At 31.6% G+C, this 24,115-nt stretch overlaps 1 protein-coding gene and 2 long non-coding RNA genes across 6 annotated transcripts in view; 2 read left to right on the top strand and 1 right to left on the bottom strand.

Annotated features, from left to right (window-relative positions):
* The window catches only part of LOC134684281 (nostrin-like), a 159,541-nt gene that overhangs the window by 75,527 nt on the left and 59,899 nt on the right, over positions 1-24,115 (top strand). For all 4 annotated transcript variants that reach the window (XM_063543564.1, XM_063543565.1, XM_063543566.1 and 1 more), the window contains 2 exons: positions 904-1,064; positions 23,067-23,178. In XM_063543564.1, coding sequence (XP_063399634.1) covers positions 904-1,064; positions 23,067-23,178 — 273 coding nt within the window. The remainder of the gene's footprint in view (positions 1-903; positions 1,065-23,066; positions 23,179-24,115) is intronic.
* On the bottom strand, positions 9,811-12,926 carry LOC134684280 (uncharacterized). Its single transcript, XR_010101231.1, has 3 exons — positions 12,730-12,926; positions 11,023-11,142; positions 9,811-10,235 (listed from the first exon to the last, which is right to left on the bottom strand). It is a non-coding gene; the product is annotated as an uncharacterized LOC134684280 (long non-coding RNA).
* Positions 12,966-19,161, top strand: LOC134684279 (uncharacterized). Its single transcript, XR_010101230.1, has 5 exons — positions 12,966-13,201; positions 14,452-14,584; positions 15,208-15,334; positions 16,451-16,535; positions 19,026-19,161. It is a non-coding gene; the product is annotated as an uncharacterized LOC134684279 (long non-coding RNA).

The following is a 24,115-nucleotide window of genomic DNA, read 5'->3' as shown; positions in this document are numbered from 1 at the left end:
AGAAAATGATAGTGTGAGTGGGGCATTAGTGTACTGGGGACACATTCTTGTTGGCCATATTTTGTATTAATTATTATCAAAAGGCCAAATGGGTAAGGATGACATTTTATGCAATCAAAACCTTTATGATACTGCCTTGATAGTTGATAGATATATTTTCCAAGCCTTATCTCTACTTTTGAGAACACAACAACATAGTGCAGGATGATGAAAAATTTCAAAACCTAGCCATGTCTATGTCATGCAGTTTATGAGTAAGATATACTCAAGTTACAAAACAGTTTATGTGTATATCTACAGTCAAGAAAACTATATATATTGAAAATAACATAATATATAAAAAAGAAGATGTGGTATGATTGCCAATGAGACAACAGTCCACAAGAGACAAAAATGACACAGACACAACTATAGGACACCTTAAGGCCTTCAACAATGCGCAAATCCCATACTGCATAGTCAGCTATAAAAGGCCCCTATAAGACAATATAAAGCAATTCAAATTAGAAAACTAACGGCCTTATTTATATAAAAAAATGAAAGAAAAACAAATATGTAACACATAAACAAACGACAACCACTAAATTACAGGCTCCTGATAGTTTCTCATGGTGGATGAATCTATCATCATAAAAAGTATATAGTTCTAATAAATTTGGGAAAAGAAAGATAACTCAAATTCAAAATATTGTCTAAATATACTCCATTGCTATGTTTAACTTGTTTTCATGTTGCAAAATGAAAGCAATCTTTGCCCTTTAGTGCTCAAAAACATGAAAATTACTTCAATTTCTTTTGGCAAACAACTAATTAAAAATTTATAAATTTTTAAGTGCTGTAAGTTTAGGAATGTTATTTCATTAAGTTTGATAATGGAATTAAAACCTAGATAATTTTTTTCAGGATTGTACTTGCCTATGTCAAAACCAATTAATCATCGACAAATCAACAGATATGGCTTTGGTAGAAAAACGAGCTTTACTACAGAGAGAGGCTGCGGAGCTAACGTCATACATCACACAGAACCAGGATATATCCCATTCCTTAGTCAATATATGTCAAAGGTAATTATTGGTTAAAGTTATACATGTCGGAAATAATTAGTTGATTCATGTCAAGAATAACTTATGGGAAAAGTTGACTTCCTACAAGAGTGATTGCCCTTAAATAATGATTTTTGACAGACAAATTTGAGTTTTTGTGCCATTTGTGATTGAAACTAAATGTATAGTTGTCAGAACAACAGAAACTGTCAATACCAAATATGGAGGTAAGATATCAAGATTATCTTCAAGACTGGAACTCTGAATTGTCAATATATTGAAGTTATTGCCCTTTAGTGATGATTCAAATTCTTTATGATATTCTTTGTTTTATTTTATAAAAAGGCAATTGTGTGATGTTTTAAATGTTGTCTAATTTTGTGATGATTACATCTTAATATGGGGCAATTTGATTTGGGGGACGGGGCGAGTGCTTTGATGACTTCGATTCTTTTTTTTTAAGAAATATAATGTGATCTTGAGATCAAGAAAACAAAAGATTTAATGGCTTTGATTTGGATACACCGTATTATATATATAAGTTATGCGTAACCCTATTCTTAGCTTGGCTTTGACAAAAGCTGTCATGAGTTAGACGTGAGTCTATTTTATCTCCAGCTTGTCATCAGTTATGATGTATCTTTATAATCTCCCTAGTAGTTGTTACATATACAAAACATAAAGGATTAGAGCACCTGATAAAATTATCCAGAGGACGCAACCTACACTTGTTAACCTAATGTCATGTGTTCTTTGCTTGAGAATTGTCTCATTGGCAATCAAACAGCTCTTCGTACTTTTTTATTAATTGATTTGTCTATACTTTTATATCCACACTTTATGGCATGAGTGGAATAAATATATTTTTATATCCACACTTTACAGCATGAGTGGAATAATGGTCATGTCTAGAACTTGTCACCCTCCCCTAGTGTTCATGGGTCATGTCTAGAGCTTGTCAACCCCCCCCCCCCCCCCCCCCTCTAGTGTTCATGGATTATGTCCAAACAGTCAATGACACCTTGCACTAATATGTTCTACAATTTTAGATAAGTCAGACTTCAGATAGAGTAAGTTCTTTGATATTTGATAATGCATAAGATTTTTTATGTTGTAATATTTAATAAATTCCAAAGAATCTGATGTTATGATTGCTTATTTTTGCTGCCAAAAATGAAAACTTCAACTTTAGGAGAGAGAAAAAACCTGTTTGATTACTTGGAAACCTTCGAAAGTACCTCTACATCTGATGTAAAGGTTGACTTTTACATATTAAACCATCTTGATAGAGAAATTAACAATATATCTGTCAAAGAGTTTGTCTTTGAAATAAGGAAGTTTATAATGAGAGGGGGTAGGAGGGGTCTGATCCCGAAATCTGGGGCTTAAAAACATGAAATCCCGAGGTCCTGAAATTCGAAAAAAGAAACCTGGAACCTGAAAGGGTCAATCCCGAAATCCTGAGCTTAAAAACACCTGATCCTGCAGTCCCGTTAAAGGTCCTATCCCCCCTCTATAATAGCACAAGTGTTCCATGGGTTATATATATATATATATATACACGAATAAAGGACTAGGGGCTATAAGGGCCATTTTTGGCCCCACCCCCAAATTTCATTTAATTTGTCATGTTGTAAGTCTATACCATAGACCTTCTGAAAATAATAGAATTTTGGGTCTAGCTCGTTTATTCTGTTGCCTAGCAACCACTAAAATGGCGGAGTTAAACTCATCAAATATGATTATTATACAGCTTTAATATATTTATATTTGAAATTGAACCTGTTTCGCATGTAGTGAACTTTACACATGTACACTATTTAAAAATTACACAATTAATTGCACATTTTTGCCAAATTCACTGTTGCTTCTCCTTAGCAACATATCTGTGCCCATGGCAACCGCGATTTGTTTTCAATTTACAAGATTTAATTTTAAATATATTGAAACAGAAAGGCAATTTAAAATGTAAATTGTAAAAAGAAACGAACTCCAAGGTAAATATTAAGGGGGAAAGCAATATTGAAACACCAAAAAAACAAAACACCGGGTATTTCTGATATATACAGATTGTGCATCTGATGCTGGGTTGGGTCTCACTTATCAGCGACAAGAAGAATAATATAAAGACAAGACACATTTAGCTCTAAGAAATTTTAATATTGATTATCTTGAATAAATAGATACAGACACATGCATTAAAGGGTGTTTTCAAAAGTCAATGTATTTCCATGACAGTAGTTATGTTTCCGGAAGGGATTGGGGTTGAAGGGGGGCACTTCTATTTACACCTTTTTCAGCTTAGATAAGTGCAAAGTTAAGAAAACTATCAGATATATATGATATAGATATAGGAAGATGTGGTGTGAGTGCCAATGCGACAACTCTCCATCCAAATAACAATTTAAAAATTAAACCATTATAGGTTAAAGTACGGCCTTCAACACAGAGCCTTGGCTCACACCGAACAACAAGCTATAAAGGGCCCCAAAATTACTAGTGTAAAACCATTCAAACGGGAAAACCAACGGTCTAACTTTTTTCCTACGCAATTTATGAAAAGGTATATATTTTTAAAATGTAAAACTGGGTAAGGTGACAAAACAGTGGCACCCCTATCAATTAAGTATTGAAGTACACCCCCTCCCCCTCTAGACTTATGTAAAGGGATCGTTAGGGTTGTTTTTTTCGAAATTCATCTTATTTTTATTATCTATTTCAGTCGTCCAGACTTATAACCGTATCATTCTATAGAATTACAAAATGAAACATGCTACTATATCAAATAAATCTGTATTCTTAGATTTTTCTATATTCATTATATATATATATATATATATATATATTATTTGTTTTATTGTAGTTTTTGTCAATGTGACTAGTTTACTTTTCGCCTTCACTAATCTTAGTGTCGTACGACTTGGTCTTTGATCATCATGTCAATATTCATTATATATTCGTCAAATTTATTGAAAACAAGAATATGTCTTTAGTACATGGATGCCCAAATCGCAAGACTAACAATGGCCAGGAAATCCTATGTTATGACAGGCCCCAAAAATTGGCAGATTTAAACATGTTATTTTTGCGATCTCAAACCCCCTCTCCCTTTACTTCTAGGCAAAGTAGAAAAAAATCAAACACACAATACACACAGTAAAATTTACTTTAAAAAAGTCTGAGTCTGATGTCAGATTCAACTACCTTGACCAAACACGTAAACCTGAAGCGAGACACAAGGACAACCGGATGAACAGATTGACATACGCATGGACGACCAGACACAGACCAGAAAACATAATGCCCACAAATGGGGCTTAACAACAAAGCCGGGTCACATTTTAAAATTAACACTTCATTTTGACGCATGATTATAAAACTATTCAAAACATAACCTTTAAAAAGGTAACAGACATGTAGTATGCTTACAGACTTCAGGCTCTTGTTTCTATGCATGGAAAAGTCAATTATCCATATATATATACATTTGCAAATTTACAGATCTTACATTGTTGGGTTGATGTTTAGACGAGTTGTATATACACAATGTACACAGCCATGTATCACGATCACTGCTGGTGATACAAAGGATAAATCTGCTGTAGAGTTGTCACAGGCTCAGGCGTACTTATATAATTATATATACATGTTTGTACGGATATATGGATAGTCTACCTTATGCCGTTTCCGTTTTTTACCATCAAATTTTATAGAACTTGTTCTCTATGCACATCACCCACAAAGACACATCCAATTGGAATATAGGTAGTTTCATTTTCGAAATAAATCTCGTGTTTCTCGCCAATTATGGAAATTTAAGTAAAATACCCCCCCCCCCCCCCCCCCCCCTCCCATTTTTTTCGTCACATAAATCATGGATCTGACCTAATACCAGAGAGAGAAGATTGCCCCATTCAAACAACAAATTTTGAATTGATAATTAGCAAAAACATCAGAAATGTACAGGTTTTGTTATATTGAAGGTCTATCTGAAATTTCATAATTAAAACAAAATGTCCTCAAAGTTGTTATTGACTGCCTTACACATGAAGTTCATTGCTGTCTGATTTTTTTAAAGAAATTTAACTTGATAAACTTACGGAAATATAATTAGGAACACACTTTACATTCATAAACAAAAAAAAAGTTTCTATAGGCATAAAAATGTATAAACTAAACTTTGTAAGATGAAAAGGTCCAATTCGGAAGGCAAATTTCAGCTTTTTATTGCTCCGCTTGGTTATGAAAAATATAAAATAAACTATCGCACCAACCTTGCACCAAAAAGATTTTTTATCCGAAGTTTGATATGTATGAACTTGTCAAAATGTTAAAATTTCTAATTGGTGCAAGCATGGTGCGGTGGTCAAAATTTAGAAAAACCATCAAATTTTCGCTATTTTTGCTTATTTTCCCAATAATGACGTCATTTGCACCTACCATTGTGACGTCATTGAACCTTTTTTAGTTAAATAAAAACATTTTTTTTAAATCATTTACTCGTATTCTAATAATTTATGGAGAAAAATCTTCTCTGTTAGAATTTTTATTATCTTGTAAATCTGGGGCCATTTTAGGCCATTAAAGCCCCTACTCCTTTGGAATTCACTCAAATATCCTTAGTTGATTTTGCTTTTAGATAAAAAGACCTTTTTCTTTTACACAAAAAGGTGAATCTACAAAACAAAAATTTTCTTTTTTTTATATAGATTAGACCATTGGTTTTCCTGTTTAAATTGTTATCGGTCCTTTACAGCTTTCTGTTCAGTAATAGTCAAGTTTCCTTGTTGAAGGCAGTACTTTGGCCTATTTTTATTGATTTTTTATACATTGTGACTTGGATGGAGAGTTGTCTCATTGCCACTCATACCACATCTTCTTCTTTATATAAACATGCATGCTGTTGTTTTTTTCTTTGGTCGGGTTGCTGTCTCTTTGACACATTCCCCATTTCCATTCTTAATTTTATTTTTGTCAATACATAACAATATTATACTGGAAAACACTATATAATAGCATAAAAACAGTAAAATAAGATATTCATTGAGTGCTAATTAAAAATTAATGACTTGAAAGGATTAACCAATTTCCATGTTAAAATTTCAAGTTTTATGATTTTGATTTTTATAATCATCTATAGCTATATAGTTTCTCAGCATGCCCTTAGAATCTTCAATCAGGATTTTCAACCAGTTTATTACACAATTAGATACTAATGTGTACTTATAGGGACAAGCAAATTAAGCTTATGTCTATATTTTCACGAAAAATGCAATATTAATTTTTTAAAAACTTGAAATTATGTAATTTTATAGGTTAGACACTAATAAAAACCTAATTGAAAGTTATAAATTATGGTCAAACCAAAAATCAACATATTTCATTGGTTTGCCTCACTCTAGCATTTCTTGAATAGAATAACTGTCATGTCAAAGGCTATTAGTAATTGGCTAAGTTGAATAAAAAAAAACATATGATTGGAGCTTTTATCTCATGACAAGACTCACTTGACAGGAAAACTTTATCATGTCCCACACAAGGGCTTTCCAAATTCCAATATTTGCTTTCTATATTCAAACTGAATAAGGCTAAAAATACAATACTTTTGAGAAAACAAAATAATGGGTTTAACATTTTGTGAAATACAAACAAATTTATAAACAAACATGAAAATTACAGATCAATTAATGGACAATAACAAAATTAGAGTTATTTCAAATTGAAGCTGTTGTTGAAGGCTTTGTAATTATTTTTATTTATTTGAACTGACAAAATCAGAAAAACATTTTAATGAGAAATAAATACTTAGCCATTTATTCCTGTTACGTATTATGTGAATGAATTTTGTGGTTATTATACATATAACAATTATAACTGTTATTTTGGAGCTTGAGAAAATCATCCCAGGATAGATGTTTGTCACCAGTTATGTAAATATGGTGTTACTTCTTGGTACTTTTCATCTAAACATGATGTTTTAGTAATCCTCAGATTATGGTCAATTTCATGTTGCAGTAATTTGTCAGTTTGTAGATCGTAAATGAATTGGCCAAGATATAATCTGATACCATTAATATCTGCTGTATTTGTTGTCTACTGTAGATTGTAATACATGTCCTTGTGTATATCAGGTCTAAGCGTTCATTGGCCGCAACAAATACTGAAGTTGAGGTCTGAGTGTTCATTGGCCATAACGATTACTGAAGTTGAGGTCTGAGTGTTAATTGGCCATAACGATTACTTAAGTAGAGAACAACAATAAATTGGATATGAATGCTGTAAATTCAGAAATTAGATAGTGCATTTGTTATTGCGATTTTTGGAGATAAGATAAAAATGCAAGATTGATTATTGCAATTGCAGAAAAAAACTGATATAAACAGATTTATGTATTCACTATCAAAATGCAAGTTCTTATTATTGCTATCATCACCCATTTACATTATTCACATTTATAAAAACATTGCAATGATTTCTGAGTTTAAAGTATAAGAAGATTTGGGATCCTAGGGCACATTGGTCATAATAATTACTGAGGTTGATAATAGCAATAAATTTTGTATTATTATTAAAGAAGATGTTGGATATTCACGAATTAGACAGCAACACACCAACAAACCCACATGACGTCTAGATGGTAGCACGTAGTCTTCTACAATAGATAGATATCTAAATAAAATTGAAAATATGGAAGTGGGGAATGTGTCAAAGAGACAACAACCTGACCAAAAGAGGAGAAAACCGTAGAAGGCCACCAATAGGTCTTCAACACAGTGAAACAGCTTACACACACTGAATTGCTGATACACACTTGAACCAATAGTGTTTTTTTCATTTTGTTTGACTTTTGATGATTTAAAACAAATGTAGGTTAAAGGTCAATGAAATACCAACCCAACTACAAAACAATTAAGAAAAATATTCATTGTATTAGAAAGAAAAAGGTTTTCAGTATCTGTAAAATTTCAAATATTTTGTAACAGATTATTTGGAAATACATTATATTGTTAGTTTGCTGGCTGTCTTTTATTTAACTACCATCTTTTATTTATGAATAATTAATGCAATTGATTTCCAACTAAATTATTGTCAGCAAATAGAGGAGCCAAGTAATTTTTTCCTGACTTTAGATCTATTATCTCTGTGTAAGATATGACAAATTTTGTAGGCGAAAGTTTTACATTTATTTCAGTCATGATTTAGATGGTTTAACCGGAGGCAAAAACATGACATTTGAAATGAGGAAAAAACCAATCGTCTCTTCACAATCAGCAACATAATTCTCTCCCAATCTATAAACAATGGATCACAGGGGATGCCTAACGTGGTTTTTATTTTACTTTTTTAATTTATTTTCATCTTTAGTGATTGTGCCATGCGTGTTTGATTTGGTTTTGTTTCTTTATGATAAAAGTGGTATTTTATACGGGATGTCTGTTTCATACTTCCTGGTTCTACTTCAAGATGTTTGATTCTAATTTTACTAACAGTATTGAATTCATTTTGGCATACAAATTACATAGATAAAGTATTTCTCTGTGTCCTTGCTGTTTTTCTGTTTTCTGGTCTGTGTGTCCTTTTGTTCATTTGTTAGTCTGTTTGTTCATCCGTATGTCCAGCTTCAGGTTACAGTTTTTGGTCAAGGTAATTTTTTGAGGAAGTTGATGTCAAATCAACTTGAAGCATGTTCCCTATGATATGATATTTCTAATGTTAATGCCAAATTAGAATTTTTACCCCATTTTCATGGGTCCACTAAAGTTTAGTAACTAAACAGAGAAAATGATAGTGTGCATACACATAGCCAGGGGGTTCGGACAAACCTCTCCCCCCCCCCCCTTGAAACCAAAAAAGCACTGTTAAAGTCAAGGTTCTGTTCAAATTGTGACTGTTAAAGTCGAGTTCATGAGTCCAAATTATCCCCCTTTGGAAATTCCTGGCTACAGGCCTGGTGTGGATGGGGCATCTGTATACTATGGACACATTCTTGTTTTAATTTAATTTCATGGATAAAGTTGTGTTCTAATTTATCTTGTGTTCAAATTGACTCAAATAAAGTCTCTAATTTCTAATCCTGATTCTCCTTAATATACACAGGCAATTTTTTCCAACGTGTGTTTCACGTTTGTGCTCATCACGTGAGAATAACGTTTTTCCCACGTGTATATCACACCGGATAAACGTTTATATCACGTGTATTTTATAAACATGATATTCTCACGTGAAAATCACGTTTTTATCTGATCACGTGATATTCACGTTGAAATATAACATTATTATCACATGTAAATATTTTAACGTGATTTGAACGTGTAAATATTGTGTTAATTTCACATGTAAATTTTTTAACGTGATTTTAATGTGTAAAAATTGTGTTAATTTCACATGTAGATTTTTCAACCTTATTTTAACATGTAAAAAGTGTGTTATTTACATGTCTATTTTTTCACATGATTGTGATATAAATTTATATCAATATCACATGTATTACTTATATAAGTGCAGGTTGTTTGTTCATTGGCCATGAAAAAACCTTGTTTGATGTTCATGTATCAATGAATATATACATGATATAAGGTAATGAATGTGCATCATAAATCATATAAATTTTACCTTCAAATTACTGTCACAAGAAAAGTAGTATTATATACATTGGCACTCACATCACATCTTCCTATATCTATGTAACTTTACTTTCAAGTCAAACAAGACTTAAATGACTAATGTACAGTTATTATCACTAGTGTTGCATGATTTAAAGCAAAAGTTTAAAATTCTGAAGTTTTATTAATATTTAAAAGAAAACAGACTCCTGTACTGCAACCAAAGTTTTGAAAGTACAGCATAAAAATTCAGCAATTCCCAAAAATGAAATTGTAATATGTTATTGTATGTTGTTTACTGTACAATATTATTCCTTCACAAGAGTTATTCTGAATTATGCTTTGTTATGCTCTTTGATAATTAAGTCTTTTCCTTCCTTTCCTCTTCAATATTTTATTATCTTCCTTTACTTAAAGTTGACAATGGTCTGGTCTTCAATAAAATTACAAGAGGAACATTCTGTAACAAGTCTTTTTAACTGAAATAAACTCATTTCATATTCAGATATCTTCTTTGCACAGTCATAATGATTTACTGCTTTATCTCCTCTTTTTATTGCTAATAGATGTTACACTCCGCCAATTTTCCCTACAAACATAAGAAAAGTTATACATGTATTGGTCAAGAAAAGAAGTACAAATGTATTGTTTTTGGCCCCTTGTTTATAAACTTTTAAGCCATAACCCCTACCCAACCTCCTTTTGGGGTATGGAACCATGTGGTACAATTTTATAAAGATCCATTTAGTTACTAAAGTTATTGCCTGGAAACAAGTCTTTGAACGACGATGCCATACCATAATATCATTATGGTTGCAAGGTTTTATAAATATATCATGAATAATATAAGAATAAAAACTTTATTTAAGGGATTTGAAAATAGAACTAATGAAAAACAAATGAGGATGAAGAAAATATTTTTTGGAGGTTCAATGAATGTCATTTTTAAAAAGAGATTTTTGGCTACATGTATCTAAGATACATGTATCTAAGATACATGTACATATAATATTCATGAACAAAGACAGTCGTATTATTTTACATTTGTCATTCTGTGAAATTTTATATATTTATTTATAAACTTAAAGATTACTATGCAGTACAGGTTTTACTCATTGTTGAAGGCCAAATCAATAGTTATTAATGTCTGTATCCTTTGTTCTCTTAAGTAGAATTGTCTCATTGGTAATCGTACTACTTCCTCTTTTTTTGACATTTGTTTTGACATTTGTATTGACACTTATATTGATGTCTTTGTATTAACTAACAGATGCCTCTACTGATTTTGTTGTTTGTTTGCATGCTGATTTATTGAAATATAGACATTTATCTCAATGGTTTGATTGTTACAGCCAAGTTAATCAAGTATATAATACCTGCTTCTTTCACTTCTCCTCCTTAAAGTACATTTCCTTTGTTGAGTTTTTTCCCCAATGATCTCCTCAATAATTTTCTCTGTCCATTTATATCTAGTGACTTGCAGACTTGTTGTATCCCTAAAAGATATATCAAATTATTCAATTGATGGAAAATATCTTTCATTTTTATAATCATGATAATGATAATATTGTTTGGTTAATAATATTTATTACACAATAGAATTATAACTTTAAATAGTTTTTACATGTACCTTAAAAGTTTGTAGTAATGTCATAAATGTTTAGGCTAAACATCAAATAAAAGATTGCTGTTCAAAGCTCATAAAATGAATTCTATTTCTCTAAAATCCGAATGCTTCAGTTGAAAATAAAAGTACATAAAATGTGAAGTTCCATGGAAGGATATACATATAGAAGAAAAGACAACTAATTGTTTACCACTAATTATACCTACCCAATATAAAGGTAAAAGCCTTATTAACCTTAGGGACAGGTCAATATTTATTGGGGGGTTGGGTCCGGTGCAATTCACAGTGGCGGATCCAGAAATTTTCATAAGTGGGGGCCCACTGACTGGCCTAAGAGGGGGCCCACTCCAGTCACGCTTCAGTGATTCCCTATATAAGCAACCAATTTTTTTTCCCAAAAAGGGGGGGCCCGGGCCCCCTGCCCCCCCCTAAATCCGCCTCTGATTCATATATATTTCTCTCTTAAAAAAAGTTTCTGTCCTATATGAAATATCTACTAATTTAAATAAGTATATGTCCGACCTAATCTATGAATAAATCAAACAGACTTTAACTTCATTTTTATTATATTAACACAGATCAAATATAGTAGTCTTAGGATTTGTCTGGAAATTTTAACTGATCTACTCCTTTCGAGAAGAAGGCAAATAGTCATGCAATATGCACCCCCTTTTCCCCCGCTTTTTTATCAAAATTTGTGGATCCACCACTGAGTATGGAAAATAGTTCGTAAATATGCTTGACTTGTGTCTCATCGAGTTTGTGTTAAGTGAGGGTGCTATTTCTTAAGGTTCATCATAACCTTTTGGCTAAAATGGCCATATTTACACCCCAAATTTTACTCTGAGTACAGACTAACCTATACACCTGCAACAGTTTTAAGGGATGGCAGGAACTAGATATATAAATTTTAAATGCATTTTATGTTTCAGAAAATTATAAACTTTTCCAGATTTTGCTATCCATTTTTTTTCTTCCTGCAGAAGGTGCAAAAATTAACTAAGTCGTGAAAACGATTGAGAAGCTCCCCTCATATAATCAATGTTGTGAGTAGTATTGATTTAAATAGACAATAGATGGACAATAGACACCTGTAAACAATAGGTGATTTAACAGGTTTAAACTGTGTAACTGAGTGGACCGTATCAAATGAAACTCGGGTGTTTGTTTATTTTGCTATCTTCTGCAGACTGGAAAAAAATGGACATCAAAATCCAGGTAAGTTTTTAATTTTCTGAAACGTAGACTTCATATAACTTTTATATATATCTAGTTCCTGCTATGCCTTAAAACTTTCCTGGATGTACCAGTTTGTCTGTACTCATAGTAATTTTTGATGTGTAAACACGGCCATATTTTTCAATTCCTTATGATGAACCTTAAACTATAAAAGGCAAATTAGGGGGGGGGGGTCAGAAAGAAAGAAAAAAAAACACGGTAATTTTATTGAACTTACCTGCACTGGCCACTGCTAATTATTAAATTCACGTGTACGCAGTATAGTATACCAGAGTGGGTTTTTTTTACTGCTAAAGTTGCGTTATTAGTACACAGACTGTCAGTTGTAAATACAGAAACGGGTACCACATGGACAAGGATGCTAAAAATAACCGCGGGAAATACCGCGCACCTTGATAAATTTCGGAATCGGTGTGTAACCCAGAAGAGGAATCAATTTATTAACATTGTTTTGTTTTTAAGCTGGTAGCATAAAATGATTAAGATTTTAAATTTAATCAATATTTTGAAGGTTTGAATATGAAATGCAATCGATAAATGCAGTTTAAATGAGAATTGATGTGCTTCGTATCTCAGATAATTATCCCGTACGGTTCACGGAAACGAGCGTCTATGCCAGACAACATGAATATTGACACAACAATACTGGAAACGGAGAGTAATACAGCTTTTGGAGACATATATATCAGGTATATTTTTCACAAACACGTTCTAAAGGCATGTGTACAGTCGTAAATTATAATATACAAATCCCAGAACAAAGGCAGTCTGCATAAAAAACTTGACAGGCCGAAAATTTGAAAAAACCTGTCAGTCATCAAACCAAAATTTTGAATTTCTTAAATTTAAATCATATATTTGGTATGTGAGTTGTGTGTCATTTTTTATTTAAATTTTACTGTCACAACAACATTTATAAGTGTCTGGGGGGTATGATTTTTACGAGTGCATCATGAAGACTGACCAATATTAATGATCACAAAAATACATAGGCACTTGTTTTTGTCAATGAGACAATGTGGGGTTTACTATCCACCCACTTACGAAAAATCAATTCGTACATTTGTGGATAGTAAACCCAACGTTGACAGAATAAGTGCTTGTGCAATTTTTGAAAGAAAATGACCACGGGCTGGCGCAGGCACTTGTTTTTGTCAATGTGCCTGTGGGGTTTACTCTCCACACCCGTAAGAAATATCACAATATATATCACGAAATATCACTTACCCGAACATCCCCAACCTCAATTGTAACAGCAAAAACAAAATTAAAGTACATGATTCATGAAGGAAAATACATGGAGGAAGATACACATAGGGCGTAATATGCACGTGCACATGCACCATATCATTGATTATGAAAAGAAAAGTAGAGCTAGGTTATGAGGATTTTTTTTTATTTTGGAATATCATGAATTAAGCCAGAGGAATCTGAATATCTGGCAAAAACTCAAATACAGGAGGCCTTCTGCAGGTTATGATATACATGTACATGAATAACACTGATCCATCTGGATCTATCTGGAGTGGTATATAAACTTCACTTGCCATGCTTGTCGCATACTGAACATTTAACTCCTTTCCTTTAACAATTTAATATACATGATTATGATGATACAAACAATTTAATATACATGATTATGATGATACAAACAATTTAATATACATGATTATGATGATACATGTCAAGATTGTTCACAGAATGACACTTGAGTTATCAGGCAATTAACTTTCACTGTCTCATTATTTATCACACAAATTTGGTTGAAATCAAATTATGTTATGCCCAAATTGCAACATGCATGGCTACAGATGCCTTAAGCATGTTAAGGTAGTCACTGTAATTTTCCTTTAAATTTTTATCAGACTATGACAATAACTGTATGTGTATAACTGTAAATGAAATGCTGAATATTTATGCAATTTTTTTTATATGACAGTTATTAAGCAGGTCTTGAATGAAGTCTTGATTATGGAGGATCTGTTTGTAAATTCCTGACATGAATAGAAAATGACAGAGGGAGAAGTCCAGGTTAATGTTAGAAGGACAATTCAGCAAAGTTCCAACTATATGTATGCACTTATTCCATTCTATTAAATGTTATGCATTTAACAAAATAGTATGCTCTAAAAAAAAATGTACTGCCTTCTACAATATTTCATTCTATACTTTAAACATAATTGATATGAATTGGAGGGCTTACAATCGTGCATTCCTATTGCAGCTGTTTATTTTATTTTCAACACACTTGACATTTATTGATTCATTGATGTCTTTATTTCCTCATACTAAAAAGTAATTGAGATATTGAGTGCCACTTTAAACACATTGGTGCTATTTTGTAGCATCCTGTTTTTATTAGTGGAGAAAACTAAGACTTTTATAAGGAACTGACAATCCTAGTCAATTAAGTCTCTTAATTTAATATCAATTAATAACAAAGGAATGTAAAATAAAGAGAGAAGAAAAAAAGCATTTTTTTTATATACAGACAAAAAAGTATTTAAGTCTCGCAGTATAAAATCCCTGGGCAATGATGCCAATCTTTAATGATATAAAATATTCATAATATCAACATTACTAAAGATGAGAATGTGACATTTGTTTTTCAGTCAGTAGAAGGAGGCAACATGTAATATGTGTATTAAATTTTATGTTAATTAACAAGTATTTGAATATAATTATTTTTTTCCAGAAAATGAAATCTGATTTTGAGGCAAATATATATGTAAGATGAATAGAAGACATAATACTCTAGCGGTGCTTCAGAATCACACTATAGAAGTATGAAGAATTTTGGTTGTAATCAAGTTAACCTGAAGGTAATTTTATAGTAAAACAAGAAAACATTTCCTATTCAAGTATACTAAAAAAAATAATTTTATGTTTAGGTCACAATAGGATAAAGTTATATTTTCTGTCTTACTTTCCATTTCCTTAGATTATTATTTATTTTATTTTTTTTGGGGGGGGGGGGTCATTTTTTTGGTATAAAAGTAATGATAAGAGTCAAAATTTGTTTGATAAAGCATCATTTAAGTTTAGAACATGTTGTATATAATCTGTTAATAATAAGATATAAGAAAAAGAAAAAAATACAATTATTTTATCTATGTATATTCTATAAAAAACAAATGTGGTATGATTGCCATTGAGATAACTCTCCACAAGAGACCAAATGAGTAAGTGACTCAGAAATTAACACCTTTGACTTTTTCCCATAGGTCACTGTGACTGTACGGCCTTCAACAATGAGCAAAGCCCATACAGCATAATCTACTTTATCTTTCTGCCAGGAGAGAGCAAACAAGTGTATACATTTTTTTGGCTACATTGTTCAATAATGTTGTTACGACCCATAAACAAATAATGATTATATCCTTCATACTGCAGGTTATTTATTTACTTGCATTCAAAGATGATTGAATATTGAGAGTTTCAGTAATTCATAAATAGCCTTCTGCTGTTGTTTTTTCTATGGTCAGGTTGTTGTCTATTTGATACATTCCCCATTTCCATTTTCAATTTTATTATTGACAGCTCATTCAAAATTGAAATCTAAAGTTATGACTGTCCAGTAATTGTGGACTTTACCATGTTGACAGCAACAATAGCTTAAAAGCTAAATTGACATAAAAAGTTAACAGCAATCTGAAACTGATGCTCAGTACCTTGAGGAATATCTAGAATTTCATTTTGATCTTAAAAACTGTATAACATAATCCTTTTCTTGACCTTGTTTTATTTTATGAACCATTTATTCATTCATTGACAAAGATTTAAATGGAAGGCTCAAAGCATTGAGATTTATAAAAAATAGTTAAAAATTCCAGGTGAATGTTTCCCTTTTTTCTCCTTATTGCTCTGTTTCAATCCTGTTCTTAAGCACATATTGACAATCTCAGTCATTATCTGATGTATTTTTTTTTTATTTACAGCTTCATAGTAAAACAGATGCTAGGCAACACCCTCACTATTCAAGTCAGACTATAAAAGGAAGCTTTTTTGCTGATAGGTGAACTTGTAAGTAATTATATCTGAAGTGTTTATTGTACATATTAAAAAAGGAAAGAAGAAATAAGAAATCATTTCAGAATCTAAAGGATTATGGATAATCTTATTGTTTGTACACAAAAATTAAAATAATGTTATGTCATTGTTTGAATTTCTATTGTTTTAGAATATTTAAAACCAACCACAACTTTTTAGCTCACCTGGCCCGAAGGGCCAAGTGAGCTTTTCTCATCACTTGGCGTCCGGCGTCGTCCGGCGTCGTTAACTTTTACAAAAATCTTCTCCTCTGAAACTGCTGGGCCAAATTAATCCAAACTTGGCCATAATCATCATTGGGGTATCTAGTTAAAAAATTGTGTGGCGTGACCCCGCCAACCAACCAAGATGGCCGCCACGGCTAAAAATAGAACATAGGGGTAAAATGCAGTTTTTGGCTTATAACTCAAAAACCAAACCATTTAGAGCAAATCTGACGGGGTAAAAATGTTCATCAGGTCAATATCTAACTGCCCTGAAATTTTCAGATGAATCGGACAACCCGTTGTTGGGTTGCTGCCCCTGAATTTGTAATTTTAGGGAAATTTTGCTGTTTTTTGTTATTATCTTGAATATTATTATAGATAGGGATAAACTGTAAACAGCAATAATGTTCAGCAAAGTAAGATCTACAAATAAGTCAACATAACCAAAATGGTCAGTTGACCCCTTTAGGAGTTATTGCTCTTTATAGTCAATTTTTAACCATATTTCATAAATCTTGGTAATCTTTTACAAAAATCTTCTCTGAAACTATCAGGCCAAATTTAAACAAACTTGGCCTCAATCATCATTGGGGTATCTAGTTTAAAAACTGTGTGGCGTGACCCGGCCAACCAACCTAGATGGCCGCCATGGCTAAAAATAGAACATAGGGGTAAAATGCAGTTTTTGGCTTATAACTCAAAAACCAATTCATTTAGAGCAAATCTAACAGGGAATAAAATTGTTTATCAGGTCAAGATCTATCTGCCATGAAATTTTTTAGATGGATCGGACAAAGTGCTGTTAGATTGCTGCCCCTGAATTAGTCATTTTAAGGAAATTTTGCCTTTTTTTGTTATTATCTTGAATATTATTATAGATAGATATAAACTGTAAGGAGCAACAATGTACAGCAAAGTAAGACCTTAAAATAAGTCAACATGACCTAAATGGTCAATTGACCCCATAAGGAGTTATTGCCCTTTATAGTCAATTTTTAACAATTTTCATATAATTTGTATATTTTAACTAACTTTTGACTGAAACTTTAATAGGCCAAGTTCAATATAGATAGAATGATTGTTAGCAGCAAGAATGTTCAGTAAAGTAAGATGTTCAAACACATCACCATCACCAAAACACAATCTTGTCATGAATTCAAATGCGTCCTTTGTTTAATATTCACATAGTCCAAGGTGAGCGACACAGGCTCTTTGGAGCCTCTAGTTTGTGTACACTTTTGAAAATAGAATACAAAATGCACTTATTTAGATTCTGATAAGTTGAATAAAACAGGCTATAATAGAAATGATTAAAATGAGAAGATAAGGTATGAATGCCAATGAGACAACTATCCACCAAAGTTCAAATAAAGTGGATGTGAGCAATTATGGGCTACTGTATATCCATAACAATGAAAAAAATCCATAATGTATAGTTGTCTATATATATAGTTCAGCCTGTGGTTAAACATTTTTTTATTTAAGAAATAATTCATGGAATCCATAGACTTGTTGGAAATTTACACATGGCCTTGGTTGTGATATATTCAAATGTAATCCTGAGCGTAAGCTGATCACAAGAGACCAAATAAAACAGAAAATATGACCTATAGGTCACTGTATAGCCTTCAAAAATTAGCAAAGCCCATACCACAGTCAGCTACATGATAAATCACAAACTTTAAAGAATTCAATTGAGAAAACTGACAGCCTTATTTATGTACCAAACAATAAAAAAAAATATTATGTAACACAGCAACAAACAGCAATCACTGAACTACAGGCTCCTTACTTGGGACAGGCACATACATACAGAATATAAGATGGATACAAATAGAAATACAAATATAACAAAAATACAAAGTGGACATGGATTTGTAATTGTACATCCAACAACAAAAAGACAGTAAGTAAAGATCTGAGAGTACTTCCATTTACCGAAAGCTGGATCAATTGAGAATTTTAATAGGACTGTTTCCAAGAACTTTTATTAAAATTTGATGGGTGGTGGTTATTTAAGAACACTGCTTGAACATTTAAATGAAATACCCAAATTAAAATGTATGCACGAACAAATAAAAAGTGCCTTTCTCCCCCTTATCTACTTTTATTTTTGGAACAGCCCTCACATTGTTGTTTACATTTAAGCAACAGCAACATTCATATTAGAATTAAAATACTAGTAAAGCTTTCATTATGTATGCTAATATAAGATAATACTTATAACAATAAATAGATTTTTTTTTTATCCTTTCAGATGAAGAAGAAATCAAAGAGTGGAGCCTTTAGAAGATAGAACATTCAAATATTATTTGTTACTATTTCAGTAATTATAACTTATCGAATGTGAACTGTTTAACATATTCTTAAATATAAATATAATTGAATTTCAAGTTGGAAAGTGTTTTTTTCTTATTTAACATTTAGTAATATATGTATTTGATAGGGACAATTTTTTAGTCATAAGCTGATTATTTTTAGATCATGTTAAACATACAAGGGACATAACTCTTAATAGTTATCAAAGATACCAGGATTATATTTTAGTACGTCAGACACACGTTTCCTCTACACAATCTTGACTCATCAGTGACACTCATATCAAAATATTTTATAAAGCCAAACAAGTACAAAGTTAAAGAGCATTGAGGAAATTAAAGAACGGACATTGTAAACTAGTTTGTTTGTATTGAAATGTTGTTTGGTATACATTTAGTTATGCATAATTTGTTGTACAATTTTGAATTCAATTTCCTTTCAAACATTGAAAATAAGATTTGGATTAAAATATATTGTAATGATAGTTAAGTTTTGATGTATGCTTAACATCCAGCTGCAAATATTACATACATATTCAGGATGATAACAGGTACATTAAACATGCATATCAGGTAGCTGATAATCAGTTATAACCTACAAGATAATTTATTGATGTTTAACTCACTGTTGACATACTTTTAAGATAAAGAACCAGAGAATTATCTTCAAATAGAGATGACCAAGAAAAACATGATATGTCAAAAAGTACAACAAAGACAATATTTCATTTTTTCCAAATGGCTGCTTCACATAAATGTCCTGTTGTATTATCACGTTTATATCACGTGGTATATATTAAACGTGAATATCACATTGTATTATCACGTTGATATCATGTGGCATTATACACAACGTGAATATCACGTGTGAACAACGTTTTGTCACGTTTGTGCTCACAACGTGAATATTACGTTTCTGCTCGTTTCACGTTCTACTCACGTTGTGTGGACAACGTGAATATCACATGATTCTCGTGTTAAAATCACGTTGAAAAAAATTGCCTGTGTACATGTGAGGAAACATTTGCAACTGAACAACATCAATCAAAAAATTTAGTTGAATATTTTTTGTTTTACTTTTCTTTTAAATTCTACCAAATGTATAACCTAAAATATTATTTTTTTAGTTAGGGAAGTTATCATATCCTCAAAATATCACTATATATCTCATGCAAAATATGCAGGAAATATTTTCCACTGGACAATAAGCAATCAATCACAATATATAAGAACTTTGATATCATTTGTATTTAATATTCTGTCTGACCTTAATAAGCATCAGAATGAGTTAATGTTCTGGTTAATATAAAAATATTAAGGAGATAATGTCCACAAGTTTGTAATATATAAATATTAAGGAGATAAAAGTCAACAAGTTTGTAATTCATTGAAGAATAACACAGATGTGACACAGATGTTTGATCAAATGGTCAGAGTTCTAATTAAGTTAAAGTTAATCAATCCCTCAGCTCTCTCTACAAATCACCTCTCATCTGTTATAGATCACTAAAAACATACCGCTATCACAGAGGGCGCTAGTAGTTGGCATTTGTTTATTTCACCTTATGTTTTCTATAAATCGGTAGTTTCAATAGATCTTCAATACATTACATAGTAATTTCTCTATCATTATTGCATTTTGAATGTCTTTCTTTTATAGCATCAATAATCATAAAAATCTATGTTTTCCTCGTTTTCTGAGCCATAATAGTAATATGTTGGTATGACCAGAGAGTATATATCAGCTATAGTAAAATGTATGTGTAGTTCTTTAGTCACCTATGACCAGAGAGTATATCCTCAATATCAGTAGTAAAATGTATGTGTAGTTCTTTAGTCATCAGCCTTTATATTCTTTTAATCTTTACAAATTGCAAAGAGCAAAGCCAACAAAAATTGCACTTTTAAGCAAATGAAATAGTTTTTAAATTAAAACGATCAGACATGTCCTTAATCATGAGATGTCTGTGGTGGGAGCATTTCCTTATAATCCTCCTCTTACTCTTAGGTGGAAGGTGGGATTTGACTAAAATGAACCTGCATATTACTAGCATTTATGATCCTTAATTCCATGAACGACCAGATACTAGTCCATTGATCAGTGGGGGAATATGACCTTGAATGACCTGTAATCTTGATCTCCATACTTTGAATAACAATTTTGGATACATTTGATCTCAATAATCAATGTGTGCATTTCTTGTTTTTATTAACCTTGACCTTACTGATTAATTAGCTCTGATTGGATAAATGATCAAACTAATTAGTTTTTATAACAATTGTTCCTACATATTATATTGATTAACATGAACTTAGTGCACCGGTTCATTTATTTCATGGGACATTGTGTCCATTGTATTTTTTATATTTGTAGGAAATACATGTCATGCTAGAATGTTTTAATGCTTGTGCAATTGTTTATTCAAAACATTTTTCTATGAAACTAATCAATTTAACTAAATTATTGTACAGTTTTCCGCCTGTTTAAGGATGTTTTCTGATTGGGGTATGCATTTTTAATGATTTTGAACATTGATAGAATTTTTTTTTTAAATCTAGAATTTGTTTTTACTACCTCGATAATTGCAAATATATATTTATTTTACAAATAATGAAATATAAACTTATGTTTTACTTATGTAATCACCTGATAGAATCTTTAGATATGTTGAAATATTGTATTTTAAATAATCCTTTCTATGCTCAGTAGTTATTATTACTATGTCTAAAACAACAAAGTTTGCACAAAGAGTTTGATAACATATATGCAGAAATGAAAGAGAAACCATTTACCAATCTTAAACATTGAGAATTTTTTGGCAGAAAATCAGAAAAATGTAATCGAGTATAAAAACATACAAAGCAAGCTATACATCTATACAGTCTGCAATCCCCTACTGACTTAGGGGAAGCTAATGAGAGAAAAAGTTAACGACGAATCAGACAATACATTGTGTTCTAGCGGTAATATTTAGCAGATGACAGTTTTGGCACTAGAATATCTATACATCTGTAAGGCTCCTACCTGGAACATCTTATCTACAGAGTGCTCAGCAGACGACAGATAGATAGATATTGGATTGGATAAAAAAAAATACTCTGTGACAATTTTGCTACTTTTTCGCTTCTGTTTTCGTAATTTCAGTTAATTTAGAGTGGGATTTTTTTAATCATTTGAAGCCAATTATTTGTGACTAATGACTTGAGGGATTTAATCAGCTGATTTCTTTTGATTGTGTTAACAGTTTGTACTACAAGACATTGATAAAGTATTTAATTTTTAAATTGTTTCGTAGAAAGTGGATAATAATTGCAACTTGTTCATACCTGGAAATAACAATTTATACAAACTTTTAATTTTGTATTTTTTTTAATATTGTAAAAAAAGAAAATCGTTTCTCAACCTACGTTATACATAACGGTTGTACTCTTATGTGTATTGTATTAATGAGAAAAAGATGATTAGTTTTATCCTGGAAGCTGATTATTGAATTTAGTCACAATAAAAATTGATGAAAACAATTTCAAACGGGACAATTTTGCAAAATAACAAATGCCAGTATCCGATACTGGTATGAGAAGTCCAACCAACAATAGTGATATGTCAACAGGTACCAGGCCAAAATCTCCTCAAGAAACACGCTCAAAACTTCAACGACAAATTTCTATGAATAAATACGATCAGGAATATAAACGCAACCAGTTCTCAAAACAAGAAAGTAAGGACAGTGGTATTGTGACAGAAATGGCGCTGAGGCCAAAAGACCTTGATCTTACGCGATCGGAGAGTATGAAATCACGGAATAAAGTTGAAAAATCTCCCAGTATGAGAGGGCGATCTCATAATTCTAGTACTAAATCTAAAAGTGGAAGTATGAAATATAAACAACGAAGTAAAACCACCAGTGATCTGGTACCCATGAAATATAACGAGGAAAATGAGGTGAGTGTTTACACATTTAAATTATTTTATTTTTCAGAAATTTAGCAAATCATCTTTATTCAAAAGTTTATGAGACCCAAGAAGATATGTGTAGAAAACGAAATGAAATAAGAATGGCAAACATTCAGTTGGCGGCAGTGAGGGCCCAGGTAAGATTAGTCATACTAGGGATTAGAAATTACCATGTGCCCCCAGTAGCGCACAACATAGGTTATTCATACAGGGTTAGAAATTGACAGGTGCCCCCCTGAGACCATGTTGTTCCAAAAAGCTGAAATGAGATCACATTATTTGAATATACTGACCTCGGAGACCATTTTATTCCATGCATACAGTGACTGCTAAGACCATTTTATTCCAATAAGCTGACCTCAAAGACCATTGCAATCCAATAAGCTGATCTGAGACCATTTTATTCCAATAAGCTGATCTGAGACCATTTTATTCCAATAAGCTGACCTGAGACCATTTTATTCCAATAAGGTGATCTGAGACCATTTTATTCCAATAAGGTGACCTGAGACCATTTCAATCCAATAAGCTGACCTGAGACCATTTTATTCCAATAACCTGACCTGAGACCATTTTATTCAATCCAATAAGCTGCCCTGACACCATTTAAACAGTAACCACTTGTATATATCCATGTTAGTACACCGAAAAAAATTCAGCGATGTGCCATGAGTGAATTTATGATTTTAGTTACTAACATTTAACTATGATATTTGAATTCTGTAGTTATTTTCTAAAAGTATCCTTGACCTTTGACCCCACCAAATGGAGCAGTGTTAATTGACTTTCCTTTGAACATTGTATAAAAGCAATGAATAAAAAGATTAAGAAGTAGGAGTAATGCATGTTACATCAAAACACAGATGTAGTTAATAACATTAATGATACCTCATAATAAGCTCATCAGGGCTGTGTTTACATCTGTAATAAATATTCTACTGTATTAAACTTGTAGTTAACATTAGATTTTGTAAATGTGTTTTAAGATATTGTTTAAAGCCTTTGATTTTCAATTAAATTTCCTCTGTAAATGTATCTGTATTTTTGTTGAAAATATAATAAGGTGCTCTGAAC

This window comes from Mytilus trossulus, chromosome 9 (genome assembly GCF_036588685.1).
Source record: "Mytilus trossulus isolate FHL-02 chromosome 9, PNRI_Mtr1.1.1.hap1, whole genome shotgun sequence".
Lineage (NCBI taxonomy): Eukaryota > Metazoa > Mollusca > Bivalvia > Mytilida > Mytilidae > Mytilus > Mytilus trossulus.
This window is presented reverse-complemented; position numbering and strand designations above follow the sequence as displayed.